At 48.2% G+C, this 17,549-nt stretch overlaps 1 protein-coding gene across 1 annotated transcript in view; it reads right to left on the bottom strand.

The window, feature by feature from the left end:
* The window catches only part of Usp7 (ubiquitin specific peptidase 7), a 56,215-nt gene extending 47,247 nt beyond the window's left edge, over positions 1-8,968 (bottom strand). The window contains exon 1 of the mRNA XM_057774327.1: positions 8,633-8,968. Within this exon, the coding sequence (XP_057630310.1) occupies positions 8,633-8,711 (79 nt within the window). The 5' untranslated portion in view covers positions 8,712-8,968. The remainder of the gene's footprint in view (positions 1-8,632) is intronic.
* Positions 8,969-17,549: the final 8,581 nt, after the last annotated feature.

Here is a 17,549-nt window from a genome sequence, read left to right as displayed (position 1 = left end):
GACTTCTTTGAGAATGGAAACATCTTGCTTATTATGAACTCTGAGCCCTAATGAGAGACTGGGAAATATGAATGCCTCCCATCTCTAGTCACATTAGCCCTTCTTTTTTAGAGTCATCTGTGCCACCACCAAACATGCCTGGTGGGGGGTGGGGTCCTTCCCTCTGAGGCTATCAAAGAGAGAAGGGGACACAACCAGCAGCTAGCACTGTGCCTGCCACCTATAATCATTCCCTCTAAACACATACTTTCTGTATTTGTTAATTATTTGAAGCAGTGTCTCTCTACATCCTGGATCTCACTATGAAGACCAGGCAGGCCTTGAGTTCACAGATCCTCATGCATTTGCCTCCCAAGTGATGGGATTAAATGCTGCACCACCATGCCCAACCTCATTTCTATATTTTTCCCAATTTGCTCATCCTGAATAAATGCTAAAGTATAATCTTAAATTTGCTTAACTTGTTAATAAACTGAAATTTTTATGTCTATGACCATTTTATTTACTGGCTGCATTATGTTCTAGACAGTATTATCCACAACAATGGCAAATAAACAAATCTTGACCCTTCACATTCTGATACACCATGTTCTACAAGATTCAGGAGAGAACCATTTGTCCATGAAATCCCATTGCTTTCATTCATTTTGTTTTTCTGGAATACAATGTATCTTTCTCAACATTCACTGTGTGTGACTTCAATGTCATCAGAAACACCTAAGCAAGAAACCAAACTCACCAAGTTGATTGTTTTGAAACTGGGCAATAAAGCTGTGTTAATAGTGTGTTCTGTATCTGCGTTCTCCATTACTCTGACACAGGTTGCCAACAGTTGGAAATCTCTAACTTTGATCACCATAAGGACTGCGCATAGCTGCCAGGTGTGTGGTTAGATTCTCAGTCTTTTTAGCCTTTAAGTCACATTCCCTTTGTCACCATATAAAATTGCAAACTGGGCGCTGTGGTGAATGTTTGTCCCAGATAAGTACCACAGGTTCAAGGCCTGCTTGGTCTACACAACAAGACCTGGTTTCAAAATTTAAAATGCACAGGCGGATCTCTGTGAGTTTGAGACCAGCCTGGTCTACAAGAGCTAGTTCCAGGACAGGCTCCAAAGCCACAGGGAAACCCTGTCTCGAAAAACCAAAAAAAAAAAAAATTAAAAAAAAAAAATTAAAATGCAAAGCCGAGTTTGTTTTCATCATTGGCAGCAACAAGGTGTAGAGCCAGCTAAGACCACTGCAATCCCCACTTTACTATCTACAAAAGGGCATTTTCAAGGTCAGCACCTAAACTTATTTCCTTTTACAAGGAAACAAGGGAGAAACTCCACATACCTAAGAAGGCTGTGCACCTACGGTGACACTGGTGTTGGTACAACCCTGTCATCTCAGCACTGAAGGCCCAAGTGGGAGGCTACTTCTACAGCCACTCTAATATGCTTGCCCCCAACATGATGCACACACAAAATAAAAATGTTAAAACATTAAATCAAGGCCAGCAAGGCAGCTCAATGGGTAAAGGCAAGTGCTACTACATACAAGCCTGGCATCCCAAGTTCCACCCACGTGAATGTGGGAAGAGAACCAATTCCATACATTTGTTCCCTGACATCATATGTGTGCCACAGTAAGCACACACATACTAGTTTTCAAATTCAAAAAACCAAACAAACAAACAAACAAAACAACAGGCATAGTGGCTTTAATCCCATAAGGCAGAAAGAAACAGGTAGGTCTCTCTCTCTCTCTCTCCTCTGTGTGTGTGTGTGCGCACGCGCGTGTGTGTGCGTGCGCGCACAAGCTTTAGGCCCATCTGGTCCACACAGCAAGTTTCAGGCCAGTCAGAGGCTACAGTGAAACTATGCCTAGGTGGGCAGTAGTAGTGCACGCCTTTAATCCCAGCACTCAGGAGGCAGAGGCAGGTGGCTCTCTGTGGGTTCGAGACCAGCCTGGTCTACAGAGTGAGTTCCAAGACTGACTCCACAGCCACTGAAAAATCCTGTCTCAAAAAACCAACCAAACAGGAAACTATGCCTAGATAGATAGGTAAGTAGGTCGATAGCAGCAGCAGCAGCTACACACACCCACACCCAGAGAGAGAGAGAGAGACAGAGACAGAGGCAGAGACAGAGAGCGCGCACAGCAATATGGACTTAGGAATTGTTTCCACTACCTCGGTTGGCTTTATGAAACAAGATTCCACTGTGAACTTTTGTGACCCAACAACTAGACTTAAGGACTTTCAAAGGAGACCCCCATACTCTAGAGGGGTGCTTGCCTAAGCTGGCAAACACATGCCAACCGCTACATGTTGTTTTAAAACAGAAATTGCTGGGATCAATTAAGAGTCTTCAAATGTTCCCCAAAGTGATACTGATGAAACATACTTGCAATCCAGGCAGTGGCCCACAGCCAATTTCTGGGGGCTGTAGGTTTGCTCAGTATACAGTACCATCACTGTTTTCAGTGATGCCCCCTTAACTGTTTCTGACAGAAGGGTCAGCTCACTATCCAAACACCTGTGGCTACATCTGGGGTGTATTATTATAGGAGAAGGAAGCCACCCTATAGAATTCATTCAGTACTCGTGAAGCAATGTGCCAGTTCATCAAAAACAGACCTTCCCAACTGTCCCAGGTAGAATATTCTGGGGCTGACACCTAATATAAGGCTCTGTCTTCCAGCACAGGATGTCAGAGAACCTCAGCCACTGGTAAGAGAACAAAACCAAGGACCCAGGTTTTACTATCTGCAGAAGTGTCTCACAGAACTGTCCTGCTTTCCACAAGGATGCTCCTTGATCTTTTACATTCTCATCACCCAAAAGAATTGAGACGAGAACCACATACAGGCTGGTTCCCAGGTTTCAAAAACCAGTGAATTTGAAGCACCTGTTAATTAGACAGCACAAGCTGTTGACAAGACACCTGGGCGTCTATCAACAACTGTGACTCGGCAGTCATCTCCACCCTTGGTACGCTGATCTAAGGATCTATTCACAAACTCAGAGAAAGCCCAGCTGAGACCCAGGCTGTTTTGGCAAGAGCTCACCTTGGCTTCAGCTATGCACTGGCCTTTTAGTACACATACTCTTATTTCTCAGGGCTTCTCTGAGACATCCATCCCTCTTCCCATCCCATTTGGGTAGCTGCTAGTCTCGCTGAGTGTCCATCACCTTGTTCCAGCCCCAAGGCAATGTACTGTCTTAACTTAGAAACTCTGTAGTAACTTTCCAGTAAACCTTCAGGCCTCAACCTTCTGCACACAGGTCTGCTTATCTTCCAACAATTTCAATTCCCCTGACTTCGGTTAGCCAAGAAATGCATCATTTCTAGAAAAACGGTAGGACTGCCCAGCCCCTGCATTGACACTTGAAAACTTTCTGCCAACTTTCTGAAGTCCAAATTAGTTCAGAACAAGTACTTTATGAAGCAGTGACATTCGATATTTGCCACTGGAAAGAAATACCCTGTTACAACCATGGGCTCTTTCTTCCCCTGCTTGGAGAATTAGCAGCAATATCCAGGTAAGTATTACTCTTCTAAAAACAACTGGAAACAGTAACTAAAGTAAACTTAGGAGGCACTCAACAGCAGCCTTCAGTAGACATTATGATGGTCTAGAAAAGCCCTGGTGGACCACTAACAGTGGCAGGAAAGGCCTGTTTCTTCTCTATGTACGTTCTAATAAAAGGCAGTAAGTGGAATCAGCAGCTAGCTATCACAGCATTATTGCTTACGACTCCAGCTCCCTCTTTCACAAGACCAGTGGCCAGCCCTCCACTTTTTTTTTTTTTTTTTTTTTTTTTTTTGGTTTTTCGAGACAGGGTTTCTCTGTGGCTTTGGAGCCTGTCCTGGAACTAGCTCTTGTAGACCAGGCTGGTCTCGAACTCACAGAGAGATCCGCCTGCCTCTGCCTCCCGAGTGCTGGGATTAAAGGCATGCGCCACCACCGCCCGGCGTCCACTTTCTGCACTACTGTCTAGCCTGAGTTCCTTGAAAACTGTAGTTCCTGTCCATATCCCATAACACAAGAAACAACACAGTGGTGCACAAATGGTTAATGAAGGCAGATAGAAGAAAAGGTCCCTGTAGCTCCTTTCCAAGGATGTGACAGAGATGACCTGCAAAGCTTTTAGGAACAATGACATCTAAATGGCTTGCGGTCTTGCTTGGTATTATATGGGAGACCAAGTGGAAATTTCAATGTGTAGCCCACGACTGCCTAGAACTTGTGGTTCTTCTACCTCTGCCTCCTAAGTGCTAGGTAGGATTACAAGAGCCACCTGCCCAGCGCTGATTTGTATTATTGGCTACTTTCCTGGAGTACCTATCCTTTCTTTCTTCTCTTAGAGCAGGGCAAACAATCCCATAGGTAGCCAGTTTTTGCAATAACAGACCAGAAAGAGAGCTACTCTAAAAGTCCCAACAAGGACCAATTTAAGATGCTGAGTGGGCTGGGTGGTGTTGGTGCGCACCTTTAATCCCAGCACTCAGGAGACAGAGACAGGCAGATCTCTGTGAGTTTGAGGCCAGCCTGGTGAGTTCCAGGACAGAGTGAGTTCCAGGACAGCCAGGGCCATAACAAAAAAATCCTGTCTTGAAAATGGGGGAAAAAAAAAAACTGATTGAAAAACCTGGTAACAGTATGTGGGGCCTACAAAACACGTAAGCCGGGAGGCCTGACGACTGTCTTCTTACCGCCACTGCCACCGCCCAGAGCTTACTCACTAAGAATGACACAAAAGTCAATCTGCGCACCTGTAAGGAGGCAGCCACAGATGACCAGGACATTCAGACCGAGCCTGTGCTGCCATTGGACCCTGACTCCAAGCAATGAAAAAGACACATAAATGGCCATCCAGCTGCTGGAGCTTCAAAATTCCAAAACAAATGTCCCCAGACACACCACATCTGCTCAGCTCCTGTCATTCTTTCAGTTTTCTCCTAATTTTTTACCATTAACTCTATATCCCTATTATGGGATATCAAAACCAGGAATTAACTGATCAAGGAGTCACACTCAGTAAGAATGGGACTGATCCATTCAGGGGTTCAGGAATAACAAAATCTGACTAAACTGATATTGGGTCATCACCGTCCCCCATTCTGCCAAGATATAATCACAAGCAGGCATTTCTGCACACTTTGCCTGTGGTGTTCTCACCCCCGCTGCAAAAGTCTGCCCACATAACTACAACATTGAGTGCACATCTGTGCCTCTATCTGGTGCCTGTCCGTGACATGACTGGTGACATGACTGGTTTCAGCACAACCTTGATATATATGGATGACCTTTTTCCTAGGATTCAGAAACTTGAGGCATTGATAGCTTAAGAACAAATTCTCAATAAAACCCTAGTCAATTCTGCCATGGTACTTCCCAACTGTGAACTAACTTAATGACTTCCCTGACCGAAGAACTAATTCAGAAGAAAGAACAGTAAAAGCAGCAAGGGAAAGATTCACGTTCTTTCCTGTCTATGCTGTTATCCTTGGACTGGGGAGGAGACACTAACCAACAGGCTGGCAGGCTGAGAAGACAGGCAGCTCGACATGCAAACCTGACTACCTGGCATCAAAGGGACAGGCTCTGGCTGCAGCCAATCTCACCTCTCCTGTAAGCTCCACCTGGAGATGGCTCAGCAGATAAGAGCTGCACTGGCAGCTCTTCCGGAGGACCTGGGTCAAATTCCAGCACCCACAAATCAACTCACAACTGTCCCTAACTCCAGTCCCAGAGGATCTGGCACCCTCACACAAACATACATGCAGGCAAAACACCATGTACATAAAATAAAAAAATGAAACTTTAAAACCTGCATAAGGAAGATACTAACCTCACTGGATCAGTCCACTGGCATACCCTTCTGCAAGGAACCTTACTTTAGGTATAAAGTCGCATAGCCAGTCTATGCTGGTGGGCACTGTGCAAGAACTCACCTTCTTACAAACTTGAAAGGCATGGTCAAGGCAAAAAAAAAAAAAAAAAAAGATGCCTTGAAGCTCTATCTATGCATACAAATGTGAAAGGGGCCCTCCACTACCAAAGCCCTCAGGATCAGCTCAAGATTTGCTCCCGACAAGAATCTACTGACCACTTACTTGACTCAGATATTACATTCCGAAAACAGTGCCAGTGGGGCATAACTGCCACCCCAGGGAACAGCACATTCTCCCGATAGCTAGCTACTAGGAGGCACAGGCAAAGCCTCAGAATTGCTTTTGTCCCCTCAACAGGAAGAATTGTCACCAATCTTATATGTAAGGCACCTCTTCAGATCATGGGCCTTATTAGCCACAGCAAACTAGACAGTAAATAAACTGTCAAATAAATCCATCCCTAGTCGGATCTAGTAGGTAGGGGGCCTAGCTCCTCCCAGCACAAAGCAGGACAAGCTGCTTTTCCGGCCTGTGGTTACAACACAGGTAAACTGTCCCTCATTCTCTTTCCCTATACTTTCCTCACCACTCATAATAGGACATTTTAAAAATAACCAATTCTCTAGCGGATGTACACACACTGTGCAGAGGTCAGTGAAAAACAAACCTAACTCCAACAGGGTAAGGCAGGAGGACAGCAAACCAGCCCTGATCTGATAGTAGGGAAAAAACAACCAACAGAACCAGTCTCCCAGCCTCCCTTTCCACTAAAAGCACCCTGTCCCAGAGGGCGGACAGACAGGACGATCCTCACAAAGCCTCCCTTCCCAAGCTGGTCAGAACCCTAATACCCTCTCCAGCTTCTGGCTCTGCAGATTCCAGGCCAAGACTGGTGCAAGCCATTAACTCCCTCCAGATCCTTCCCACAGCCTGACTTGTGAGACCTACTAGAACTGGTAACTCAGCTCCACTAGTCGGGATTCTGGAAGTACTCTACTCTTCCGATCCTAACTGACCACAACTGGCACAGCATTCTATTTAAGGAGAGGGAACACTAAAATAGACTGCCTAAAACACACACACAACCTGTGGGCACCCCACACACACACCAAGACACTACTAGCTTACACGATCACAGCCCTACTAAGACTGCATTTTTAGAGAATTAGAGCCTTAATGGGAGAATTGAAAGCCATAGCATCCATTAACCACTAAACTGTGCTAACTCAAAATGCAAACTTTGATAGGAAAAGAAAGCTTCATGGGAAAAATTATGGAAGAACACGTAAAGTCCAGACTGTAGAGTGAAAACTTGTGACAATCTTCCTTCACCCTGGTCTCTTAGCAAAGTCTCTGAAACTTTTGCATAGATATTTTCCACGTATAGTCTGTGTCTGAAATCCAATGTCCAGCAATATCCAATTTTATTATCACCATTTACAAAAACGGTTATGCCCACAATACCAGATTTTTTTATTCCATCTGACGCTATTTGAAATGGAAACAAGTGTAAATACTTTCGATGTCTATGAAATATAGCTTAAAGGGAATACACAATTTTCTCAGCAATGAGTTCCATCAGCCATTGATAAGACCCACTAAAAGGGCCTTTTCCATCTTCAGCACGGTCACGCAATTGTTTCATAGACACCCACTAACCAGCATCAGGAGTCATGGGTCAGTATTCTCATCCTGAAGCATCAGCACCCCGCAAAATATTGTTTCACCCTAACTTCCTTAGAAACTCCATTTAAGAAACCCACCATCTCTTGCTCAAAATAAAAAAGAACAAGCCACTCGGTCCTCACTGGGATTCCTGCCTGCCTGACGCCTCAAGGCATTAAGGCATGTAGTAAGGAACGAACTGTTGACTTTGTCCAAAGTACCAATTCAAAAAAGAAAGTGCTAGCCAATGACCACAACCCAGCGTGGGATCGGCAACTGAGACCCTTGCCTTGACTGTGCTTTACACCAAACCCTGATGGCCAAGCTCCTCTCATCTGCAAACCGTATTACAATCCTGAACCAAGATAAACTCCTGCCGCTCAGGTAGACAGACGACTTAGTTACCTCCAGAGTCTGTTGGAAGCAGCCATGTGCGACGGAACTTTCACAATTGCCAGCACACACTTAACAGGATGTGCACGGCACCACCTACAGCCAGGTACCCAAACTCCTCCACAAGCAGAGGTAACTTATAAACTAGGCGGCCCTCAGTGCGCACTCCGAGTGAGTCCAAAGGCTGAGGCCAGCGGCGCGCCTTGCAGGTGTCTCCGCAATTAAGCGAGACGCAGGGCAGCGCAGTTCAGGTTATTTGGAGGCTCTCCGGGGCCGCGCTCCGAAGCAGGTGCAGGTGAACCTGGCGCACCCGCCCCCCCCACCGCCACCCCAGAGCTCAGAGGCCGGGGAGCTGGCCCAACCAGCCAGGCCAGAGCCACACACCCCGGAAAGGGGACGGTCCCCGGGGCCCGCCTCCCGACCTGGGTGCACGGGGCCAGCACACCTCAGTCTTAATTTACGACCCCAGCGCTTTGTGCCCAGCAGGCCGGGCGCTGCACAATGCGCTTAGCTCGGGGCCGGAGCCACCCCCTGCCGGGCCGCATGACTGTGCAGCCCGGCCGGGCAAGGAGCGCCCGCCCGGCTCGGGCCGAGCGGGAGCCCGGCCTGGTTAAAGATGGCGAGGCCCTCGCGTGGCTCCCGTGGCCACCCGGGCCACGATGAAAGCGCCAGCCCCGCCGCGGACCTCACCTTCCATCTCCATGTCCTCGGGCTCGCTCAGCTGCTGCTCGCCCGCTTTCTGCTGCTGCTGCTGCTGTTGGTGGTTCATGTCGGCCGCGGCCTGGGCCTCGCCTGCGGCCGGAGGCCCGGGCTGCGGGCCCGGCAGGCGGGCGGCTGCGAGCCGAGGCGGCGGCGGCGGCGGCGGCGGCGGGGCGGCCTCCTCCTCCTCCTCCCGCGCGTCGTCGGCGGCGGCCCCGGGGCGGCCCGCGGCGGGCGGCGGCGGCGGCGGCGGCAGGGAGACGCGCACGTACTTGCTCGCGATTCGCCCAATCTCGGCGCCGAGGAGGGCGTGCGGCCGGCGGGCCGGGCCGGGCGGCCTCCTCGCTCGCTGCGGCCGCCGCTGCCGCCGCCGCCGCCGCAGGGCCCGCCTCCCGCCGCCGGGGCCGGGGCTGCGGGGCCGCGGGCCGGCCGGGGGCGGAGGGCGGCCGGGCGGGGGCCGCGGAGTCAGCCCCGCCTCGGGCCGGGCGCGGAAGACTGGAGGCCCGGCGGGCCGCGGCGAGCCTGCGGGCCCGGGTGCCGGCTGCGGCGGCGGCTGCTGAGGCTGCGCGGGCAGGCGACGGGCCGGCCGCGCTCGGGGCGCTGTGGCCTCCGCCTCCTCGGCGTCGTCGTCGGAGCTCCGGCAGCGGATGCGGCGCCCGGCGACTCGGCTCGGCTCGGCTCGTTCTCAAAATGGCGGCGGCGTGAAATGTCACATCCGCATGGGGGGCGAGAGCGGGGCGAGCGAGACGAGGGCGGGCGGCGGGCGGAGCGGGAGGCGGAGCGGGAGGCGGAGCAGGGAGCGGCCCGCCCGCCGCCGCCGAGGAGCGCCCGCCCTCCGCTGTGCTGCGGCTACGCGCGCCGTGCGGCCGGTCCGCCCCGCTGGAGGCGGGCGCCCCGATCTCCCCAGGACGGCCCCAGGGGAGGCGTCCCCGTGGGAACCAGGCCCGACCCAAAACCTAAGGCTCGCCGCCTTCTTACCTCCCTTAGCCGGTCCCTTGTTTCTCCCCGGGCGAGTACGTGGGAAAACTTAACTATTTTGCACCCCAAATCCAATAAGGCGAAGTCTAGTTCTTCGGATCTCACCTACTCCATCGTTCATTTATATCCTTGTTAGCATCCCAGGTTGGCCATGATCGTCCACTCAGAAAGACTTCTCTCTCCTTTTGTCGTTTTGAAACCGAGTCTCGGGTACTCGGCTGGCCTGGAACTTGCTATTTAGTACCTGAAAATGGTCTTGAACTTCTGATCATCCTGCTTCTACATTTCAGGAGTCAAATGTTACGAAACGACCTTTTAAGTACTAGAGATCTGAAGAAGAGACAATTTGATTTAAGGCTGAAGTCCCAACTGACTTCAGGTATGGTGGCTTTTTTAAAAAATAGATTTTAAAAAGAAAAAGATTGCCACGTGTGGTGGTGTACGCCTTTAATTCCAGATCTTGAGAAGCAGTGGCAGGAGAATCTCTGTGAGTTGGAGGCAAAGGCAGTTCCAAGCCAGTCAGGACTACATAAAGACCCTGTCTGAAACAAAAACATCTCAGAGGCTTGAAGGTTTCCCGTTAAGGAACTTCCGATGGCAAGATCACATAAGTAGCACCTGACTCACCAGGAATCAGCCCCTTTCCTGGTTGCCCTTAGTTGGAAGTGGAGGGAACTAATCACTCCAAATTCTCAAAAATACTATTGATCAACTTGCACTGGAAAAGAGAGGTGGGGGGGAGAAAAGGAACTTTTCTGGAAGTTTGTGACTTGCAAGAAAATGCCCAGCCCGTCAAGGAAAAAAGTGTAAGAACTTGCTACCCTGCCCAAGGACACACGCTAACCCTGATCCCTCTGCTGAATTTAAAATCTAAGCAGAAGCCAGCAAAATGGCTGAGTGGACAAAGGTGCTTGTCACCAAGTCCTATGACCTGAATTCCATCCCCAGCACTCACAGAATAGAACTGAATGTTGTCCTCTGAATTCTACTCTCTTCCCATGACACAGGTGGGTGTGCCTGCAAAAGCACACACTCAAACATGTAAATTGAAAAAAGAAAAAAAGAAAGAAAACAAGGTCGTTAATAAAAGATGTGGTTCTGTTTGAATACTCCTTATCTAATGTGCTTGGGACCAGAAGTGTTTCTCATTTCAGTTTGGGGAATTTTTGACTGTACGTAAGCTATCTTTGAGATGGAACCCAAGCCAAGGCAAAACTCATATATTTATATTTCCGACGCACCTTATAACAGTCACAGCTTGAAGATAATCTTATACAGTATTTTGTATTTTGACTGCAACCCCACATGAGATCAGGTATAAAATTTCTCATTCCTTAGAAGACACAGAGGGTAAAGGCTATTGCCACAAAGCTTGACCAATCAGATCCTTAAGCCCCAGGTGGCAGGAGCTAGATAAGTGACTCAAGAAAGTTGTTCTCTGACTCACACTTATGTGTCATAGAACATGCGGGCACAAATGCATGAACACACACAGAATTAAGTTCCACTTCTGGCATCGTGTTGGTGTTCAGAAAATTCTAGATTCTGTAACGTTTTAGACATAGGATTCTCTTACTACAGATAGTTAACCTGTATATAAACACACATGGTGAAATGCTGTGCAGCAGTGCAAAAGAATGAAATACCAATACATGCTACCAATAAAAGGGATGACTTGAGACAGACCAAAGGCTACACACTAGATGATTCTAACTCCATCAAGATCCTTTACAGGCAAATCGTTACCAAGGGAAAAAAAACAAGACAGAGATTGGGGATTACAGGATGAATGGCGTAAGGTCAGTAAAATGAAAACACTCTCAAATTAAATCATTGTCATAGACAACTCTGTCTATACCAGAAACCATTTCACTGTACACTTTGTACTTACTATGTGTACATGTGTGTGCCTGTGCATGCTGTGTGCCCTACTGGGAAGGTTAGGAGAGGGCATCAGTGCCTGTGGAGCCATTGGAAGCCAGCCAGTGGGGGTGCAAGGAACTGAACTCAGGTCCCCTGAAAGAGCAGCAAGTGCTCTTAACCACTGAACCATCTCTCCAGCCCTACCTATACATTTTAGCCTTTTTTAAAATTGCTTCAAGACTATGATTTAACCCTTTAAGAGCCTTTTGTCTTGTTAGCCTCTATAAGTCACTGCTTTCTTTCTCTCAGGTATAGTGTGACTGTGTGTTTTTGTGTTCGTTCACATGTGTGGGCATGTATGTGCAAGTTCAAATGCACATGCAGAGGGTGGCCTTGGATTGACTTCAGAAGTCCCTCATTTACGTTCCACTCCTTTCATTTAACCCAGAGCTTAGCAGTTCAGTTAGTCTAGGGAGCCAGCCGAACTAGGCAGCTTGCTCTGGAGCTCCCTTTCCTCCTTCCCAGCGCTGGATCATAGGCTGTGCACTTGAAACGGGGAAACTGTATGGCACATGAATTATTACATCAGCAAGCCTTCTACACTTCCTCCACATGGCAACATTCCTAGAGAACCGTGAAGATGCTTCATCTCTCTCTCAACCCAGAAAACATACATCAAACAAATCAGGAGGGTCGAATCCTCCTATCCATTTCATAAACACACAGGAAACTGCCCAAGCCATCAAGAGCATGCTTACCCGAAATGCCACCAAGTATCAGAAAGATGTCACTTTCAAGAAGCCCTGTGTGCCCTTCTGGGAATATGATGGTGGAGTTGGTAGATGTGCCCAGCCCACAGCGGGGCTGGACACAGGGCAGTAACCTAAAAGGTGCAGAATTTTTGCTGCACATGCTTAAAACTGCAGAGAGCAATGCCGGACATAAGGGTTTAGATGTGGATTCGCTTGTCATTGAACATCATTTGGGTGAAGAAAGCACCCCAAATGCACCATTGAGTTTACAGAGCTCATGACCAGGATCACCCACACATTGTCACACTGAAATGATCCATGCTGAGGTACCCTACTGGCATCTAGTTAGAAGTAACAATTAGTTCAGCAAGAATCTGGGGTAAAAACCGGGCAGTAGTGGTGCACACCTTTAATCCCAACACTTGGGAGGCAGAGGCAGGCGGATCTCTGTGAGTTCAAGGTCAGCCTGGTCTACAAGAACTAGTTCCAGGACAGCTAGGGCTGTTGCACAGAGAAACCTTGTCTCGAAAAACAAAAGGCACTCATTGTTGACCCAGGTCCCATTCCTACAACCCACTCAGGAGACAACCAACTCCCACAGGTCGGCCTCTGACCTCCACTGGCCTGCCAATCACCCCAAGCCTTCACACCACACATGTAAAAAGAGAATCTGGACTGAAGACATGCCAGGAGTGTGTAAGCTTGAAAGCTATACGTCTGGAGGCCACAATGGCCGGTAGACACAGGTCCAAGGGCTACTGAAGATTCTCCTAGAACCTCTCTTCCCCCTCACCAACCATCTGCTCACTCCCTGCATTACCTTTCATACAGTTACACTGTTTGCTATTGTACTATATACTCCTTGGCCTGGTGTGGTATTATACAATAGAACTGGGGGTGGGCGGGACTTAAACTCCAAAAGCACTGTTAGTTCTGTGATTAACCTATAGAGCAGGACTAGGGTGCAGCTCAATAGTAGAGCACTTGCTTGACTTGGTGAGGCCCTGGGTTCAAGCCCAGCAGTGCAATTATAAATTACATAGCAGGATTTGGGTTACTGTCATTACAGTTAATAAATTGACTTCAAGGAGGGTTAGTCAGTCTTAACCCAGCTGTATACAACCCCGTGAGCTACAGAATGACTGGTCTGCTGGAACGCACCCCAGCGTAAGAGTGAGGGGAAGGTGGTGGGTGTCATCGATGGTCTGCTAGAGCACACCCCAGTGCAAAAGGGAGAAGGTGGTGGGCGTCATCGACTGGTCTGGTAGGATGTAAAGCGTCACAGGACAGAACTCATGCCTGCCTCTCTTAACTGGGCCCCAAAGTTGTGGCTGCCTAGGGGAACGCAGTACCTTTAACCTGCTAAAGGACACAGTAAAACTGCCCCCAACTGAATTTTATCTTTATACCCATAGATTAGCATGCTGCCCGGAGAAGCTTATTTTAGCAGTAGATGGTGATTGATAACAGAAATCTGCAACTGGTCAGCATGCCGAGAATAAGAACCTGAATGTTCAGTTCTAAAGGACACATCTATAGCGCACCCTTCCCTCAAGGCAGAGACGTGGCTAAAGAGGAGACAGACCGGAAGAGCCAGAGGAACAGATGCCTGTGTAAAATAGTATCTGTGTGATGACAGGGCTCACCCCACACATGAACTCACAGCAGCTGGAACGGCGTGCACACCATCTAGTCCCCCCAAAAGTCCAACACGGGAAGGAAGGGCCTCATGAAGTCCTAGCCTAGCTCTGAGTAGCTATTTGGCACTTGATTGCTATCTGGGGAGAGAGGTGGGCCAGTTCTCTTCAAAGGTGTGGGCCAGAAAGGCTGCCTATGCGCCAAGATAGCCCCGTATCTCATGAACATATAGACATACAGGTAGCACTAAATGGACTGATTGTGTTTAAAATAAATAAGTATGAAATTGGGGAGGAAAGTTCATGGGTGCTAAGAAGGTATGGGGAGGTAGACAGTTAGAACACATTCTATGAATGTGTGAAATTCTCAAAAAATACTGAATAATGACTTTTAAAAAATAAAAGGATGGCCGGGCGGTGGTGGCACACGCCTTTAATCCCAGCACTCGGGAGGCAGAGGCAGGCGGATCTCTGTGAGTTCGAGTCCAGCCTGGTCTACAAGAGCTAGTTCCAGGACAGGCTCCAAAACCACAGAGAAACCCTGTCTCGAAAAACCAAAAAAAAAAAAATAAAATAAAAAAATAAATAAAAGGATGGCTAAAACGGAATAAGCATACCCCCCCCCCCCCACACACACACGCTTTAATCCTACTCCAGAGGCAGGTGGATTGCAATGAGTTCAAGGGCAATTCTACAGTGAGACCATTGCCAAAAATAAACTACACACACAAAAGGTTAATCTAGTTAGGTCTGTCCTAATTATATTGGCCTTTAAGCAGATCCCTAGGACTGGGTGTGTAACTCAGTTGAACTGAGTGGCATATCTCTACTTTGAATCCCCACCCCCTGCAGAGGAAAGAGAAAACAGAGCCTTCAGGCCTGAATCCTGCAAAAATCCCGAGTGAGAAGGCCTTCCACATGAGCACCCAGTCCTGAGCTTCAGCTTCGTGAAACCCTGCAAAGGGAGAAAGAGGTGGAGCCCACTTAACAATCTGATTTCAGAACTAGAGCATAGTGGGTCCTTTAAGAGGCTGAATTTATAATAACTTATTATACAATAGAATTGTTTGGGACTGGAGCAATGGTTCAGGGTGTAATGGCACCTGCTACCCAGTCTCATGATCTGAGTTTGAACCCGGTGACCTATCTACATGGTAGAAAGATAGACCAGATACCCCCAAAGTTGTCCTTTGGCCTCTGTGCCCACCCTGTAGCACACATGTGCACATACATATACATGATACCAAAAACTATAAGAAAAAAGTAATTTTTAAAAATCACGTGAGGTGGCCAAGCCAGCATTCAGGTGACAGAGGCAAGAGGATCCCTGTGAGTTCAAGGCTAGCCTGGTCTACAGAACCTGAGACAGCTAAGACTATATAAAGAAACCCTGTCTCAATAAGCAATATAAATAAAGAAATAGAGCACTGGCTGCTCTTCAGGTGACCCAGGTTTGATTCCCAACACCCACATGGCAGCTTGTAACTGTCTATAATCCTGACTCCCTATTGTCCTCCCCAGAGACTGTGCATGCATGTGGCGAACAGATAAACATGCAAGCAAACATCCATACGCTAACAACTATTTCCAGTCTCACTCCTACCCCATATACACACAAGTACCTTGAGGAAAGAAACTTGATCACAGCTGTTCTTAGCCCCAGCACACAGTAGAAGGCTCAGTGAAGATCTAAATTATTTCCTTACAGCTAATGTTTACCGTTGGCTGGAAGCTAGGGGCTCCCAGAGATACAAGGGTGAGAACCCAGGTGCCTGCAGCCCAGGCAGGCCTCTAATACCACAACACTTCCTTGCTTCTTCCTGTCAGGTCCGTTCATTCCCCTCAGATGTTGGCAGCAGGTGCTGCTCTATTTCCAGGCCACCCCAGCTTCTAGAAAAGCAGTGCTAAGAGCAGGGGCATAGCTCTGTGAGCTCAGAGCTCCTGACATGAGCGGGAAGTATACTTAGGGTAGTGGACTGCTTGTGCCACATGCCAAAGTCATGAGTTCACTTCCCAGCTCTGCAGAAACAGGGCATGGTATGGTGTGGCACAGAACCTAGAAGGTGTTCTGGCATTGGTAGCTCATGTCTGTGATGCCATCACTTGGTGGCAAAGGTCAGCCTGAGCCTCAGAGACCTTGTCTGAGAAAGAAAAAAAAAATTAAAAAAAAAAAAAAACAATGAAAAGGGAAAAAGGCTGGATAGTTGTGGTGCATGCCTTTCATCCCAGCACTCATGATGGAGAGGTAGACAGATCTCTGTGAGTTTGAGACCAGCCTGGTCCACAGAGAGTTCCAAAGAAGGAACTACCAATACCACTGGAGACCTAAAAGTCAAGCCCAGACTCAATGACTCTGGAGCACACTTCTGACCCGGTGTCCTGCTGGTTAGCTAGAATTCTTTTTTTTTTTTTTTTTTGGTTTTTCAAGACAGGGTTTCTCTGTGGTTTTGGAGCCTGTCCTGGAACTAGCTCTTATAGACCAGGCTGGTCTCAAACTCACAGAGATCCGCCTGCCTCTGCCTCCCACGTGCTGGGATTAAAGGCGTGCGCCACCACCGCCCGGCTAGAATTCTAAGTGTATTACATACGAAGCCCATTTGAGCACTACGGGCTGTGTGTAAGAACTATGGTCTTCCTTGGAGCGTTAATGCCAAGATGTCTCCAAAGATGTGGGAAAGCTCTGAAGAGAAGACTAGGGCACCATTCTTGATCACTGTTAATTTTTTAAAAATTTATAACCTTTACCCTGGCTCGATAACTGTGGTGTAAAGAGGCAGAACGCCGGGGAGATAGGAACCGTGAGAGAAGCTGACTTGTCATTAGAGCCACTAAGTGCAGGGAGGGGAGACCCTATCATTAAGATGTGGGCAAAACACATTTTGCTCTTCCTGGGCTGGTGCCATGACTTGGCATAAACACCAGGTTGGGGTTTCTTCTCCAGAACCAAAACATTTACCTGCCTGGAAGCCATGTTGATAAGAGGTGTCAGAGCAGAATTGGGACTGACAGGACTTGTTTCTTTTCTACTCTGTTTTTGTTTTTGTTTTTCTAGATAAGGTTTCCTTTTGTTTTTCTAGACACTTTTGTTTTTCTAGACAAGGTTTCTTTGTGTAGTCCTTGCTGTCTTTGAACTCTGGGTACAAGCCTGACATCGAACTCACAGAGATCCACTTGCCTGAGGCATCAAAGGCGTGTGCCATCACTGCCCAGGGCTTGTTTCTTTTACCAACCCCAAATAACTAAATTCTTCAGTATCCACAGGAGGCAAGACCTAATCCCACAAGATTAAGGATGAGGGTTGTTTCAGGAGTGGTATGGCCAAGGTCAAGCCTTTTGATGTGGACTCCACAGGGTGTGCTGAAAAAGTAGAGGAGGGAAGTTCCCCACCCCCCCTAGGTCTTGCCAAGCCCTGCCTTGCCTGGAAATCACTATGTAGGAAGCTGGCCTCTGCTTCCTAAATGGTGGTAACCCAGACTCAAGGTTCTGGTCAGGGAACGGGGAAGGGAGGACAGTTTGTATCTGAAATGGTAAAAGCTGAAAGACTTCCAAGTTCAGGTGTCAGAGGCAACCTTGCTCCTCAGCTCAAGCTTTCACTCAATTCTCTGTGTAGGCTTAATGCCAGCTAGGCCCTAGAAGCAAAGGAAAATGGCAAGCCTGCCCAGTAAATCGATGCATGCA

Source organism: Chionomys nivalis, chromosome 7, assembly GCF_950005125.1.
Source record: "Chionomys nivalis chromosome 7, mChiNiv1.1, whole genome shotgun sequence".
Lineage (NCBI taxonomy): Eukaryota > Metazoa > Chordata > Mammalia > Rodentia > Cricetidae > Chionomys > Chionomys nivalis.
The sequence above is the reverse complement of the archived record's forward strand: the minus strand, read 5'-3'. Positions and strand labels throughout refer to the sequence as shown.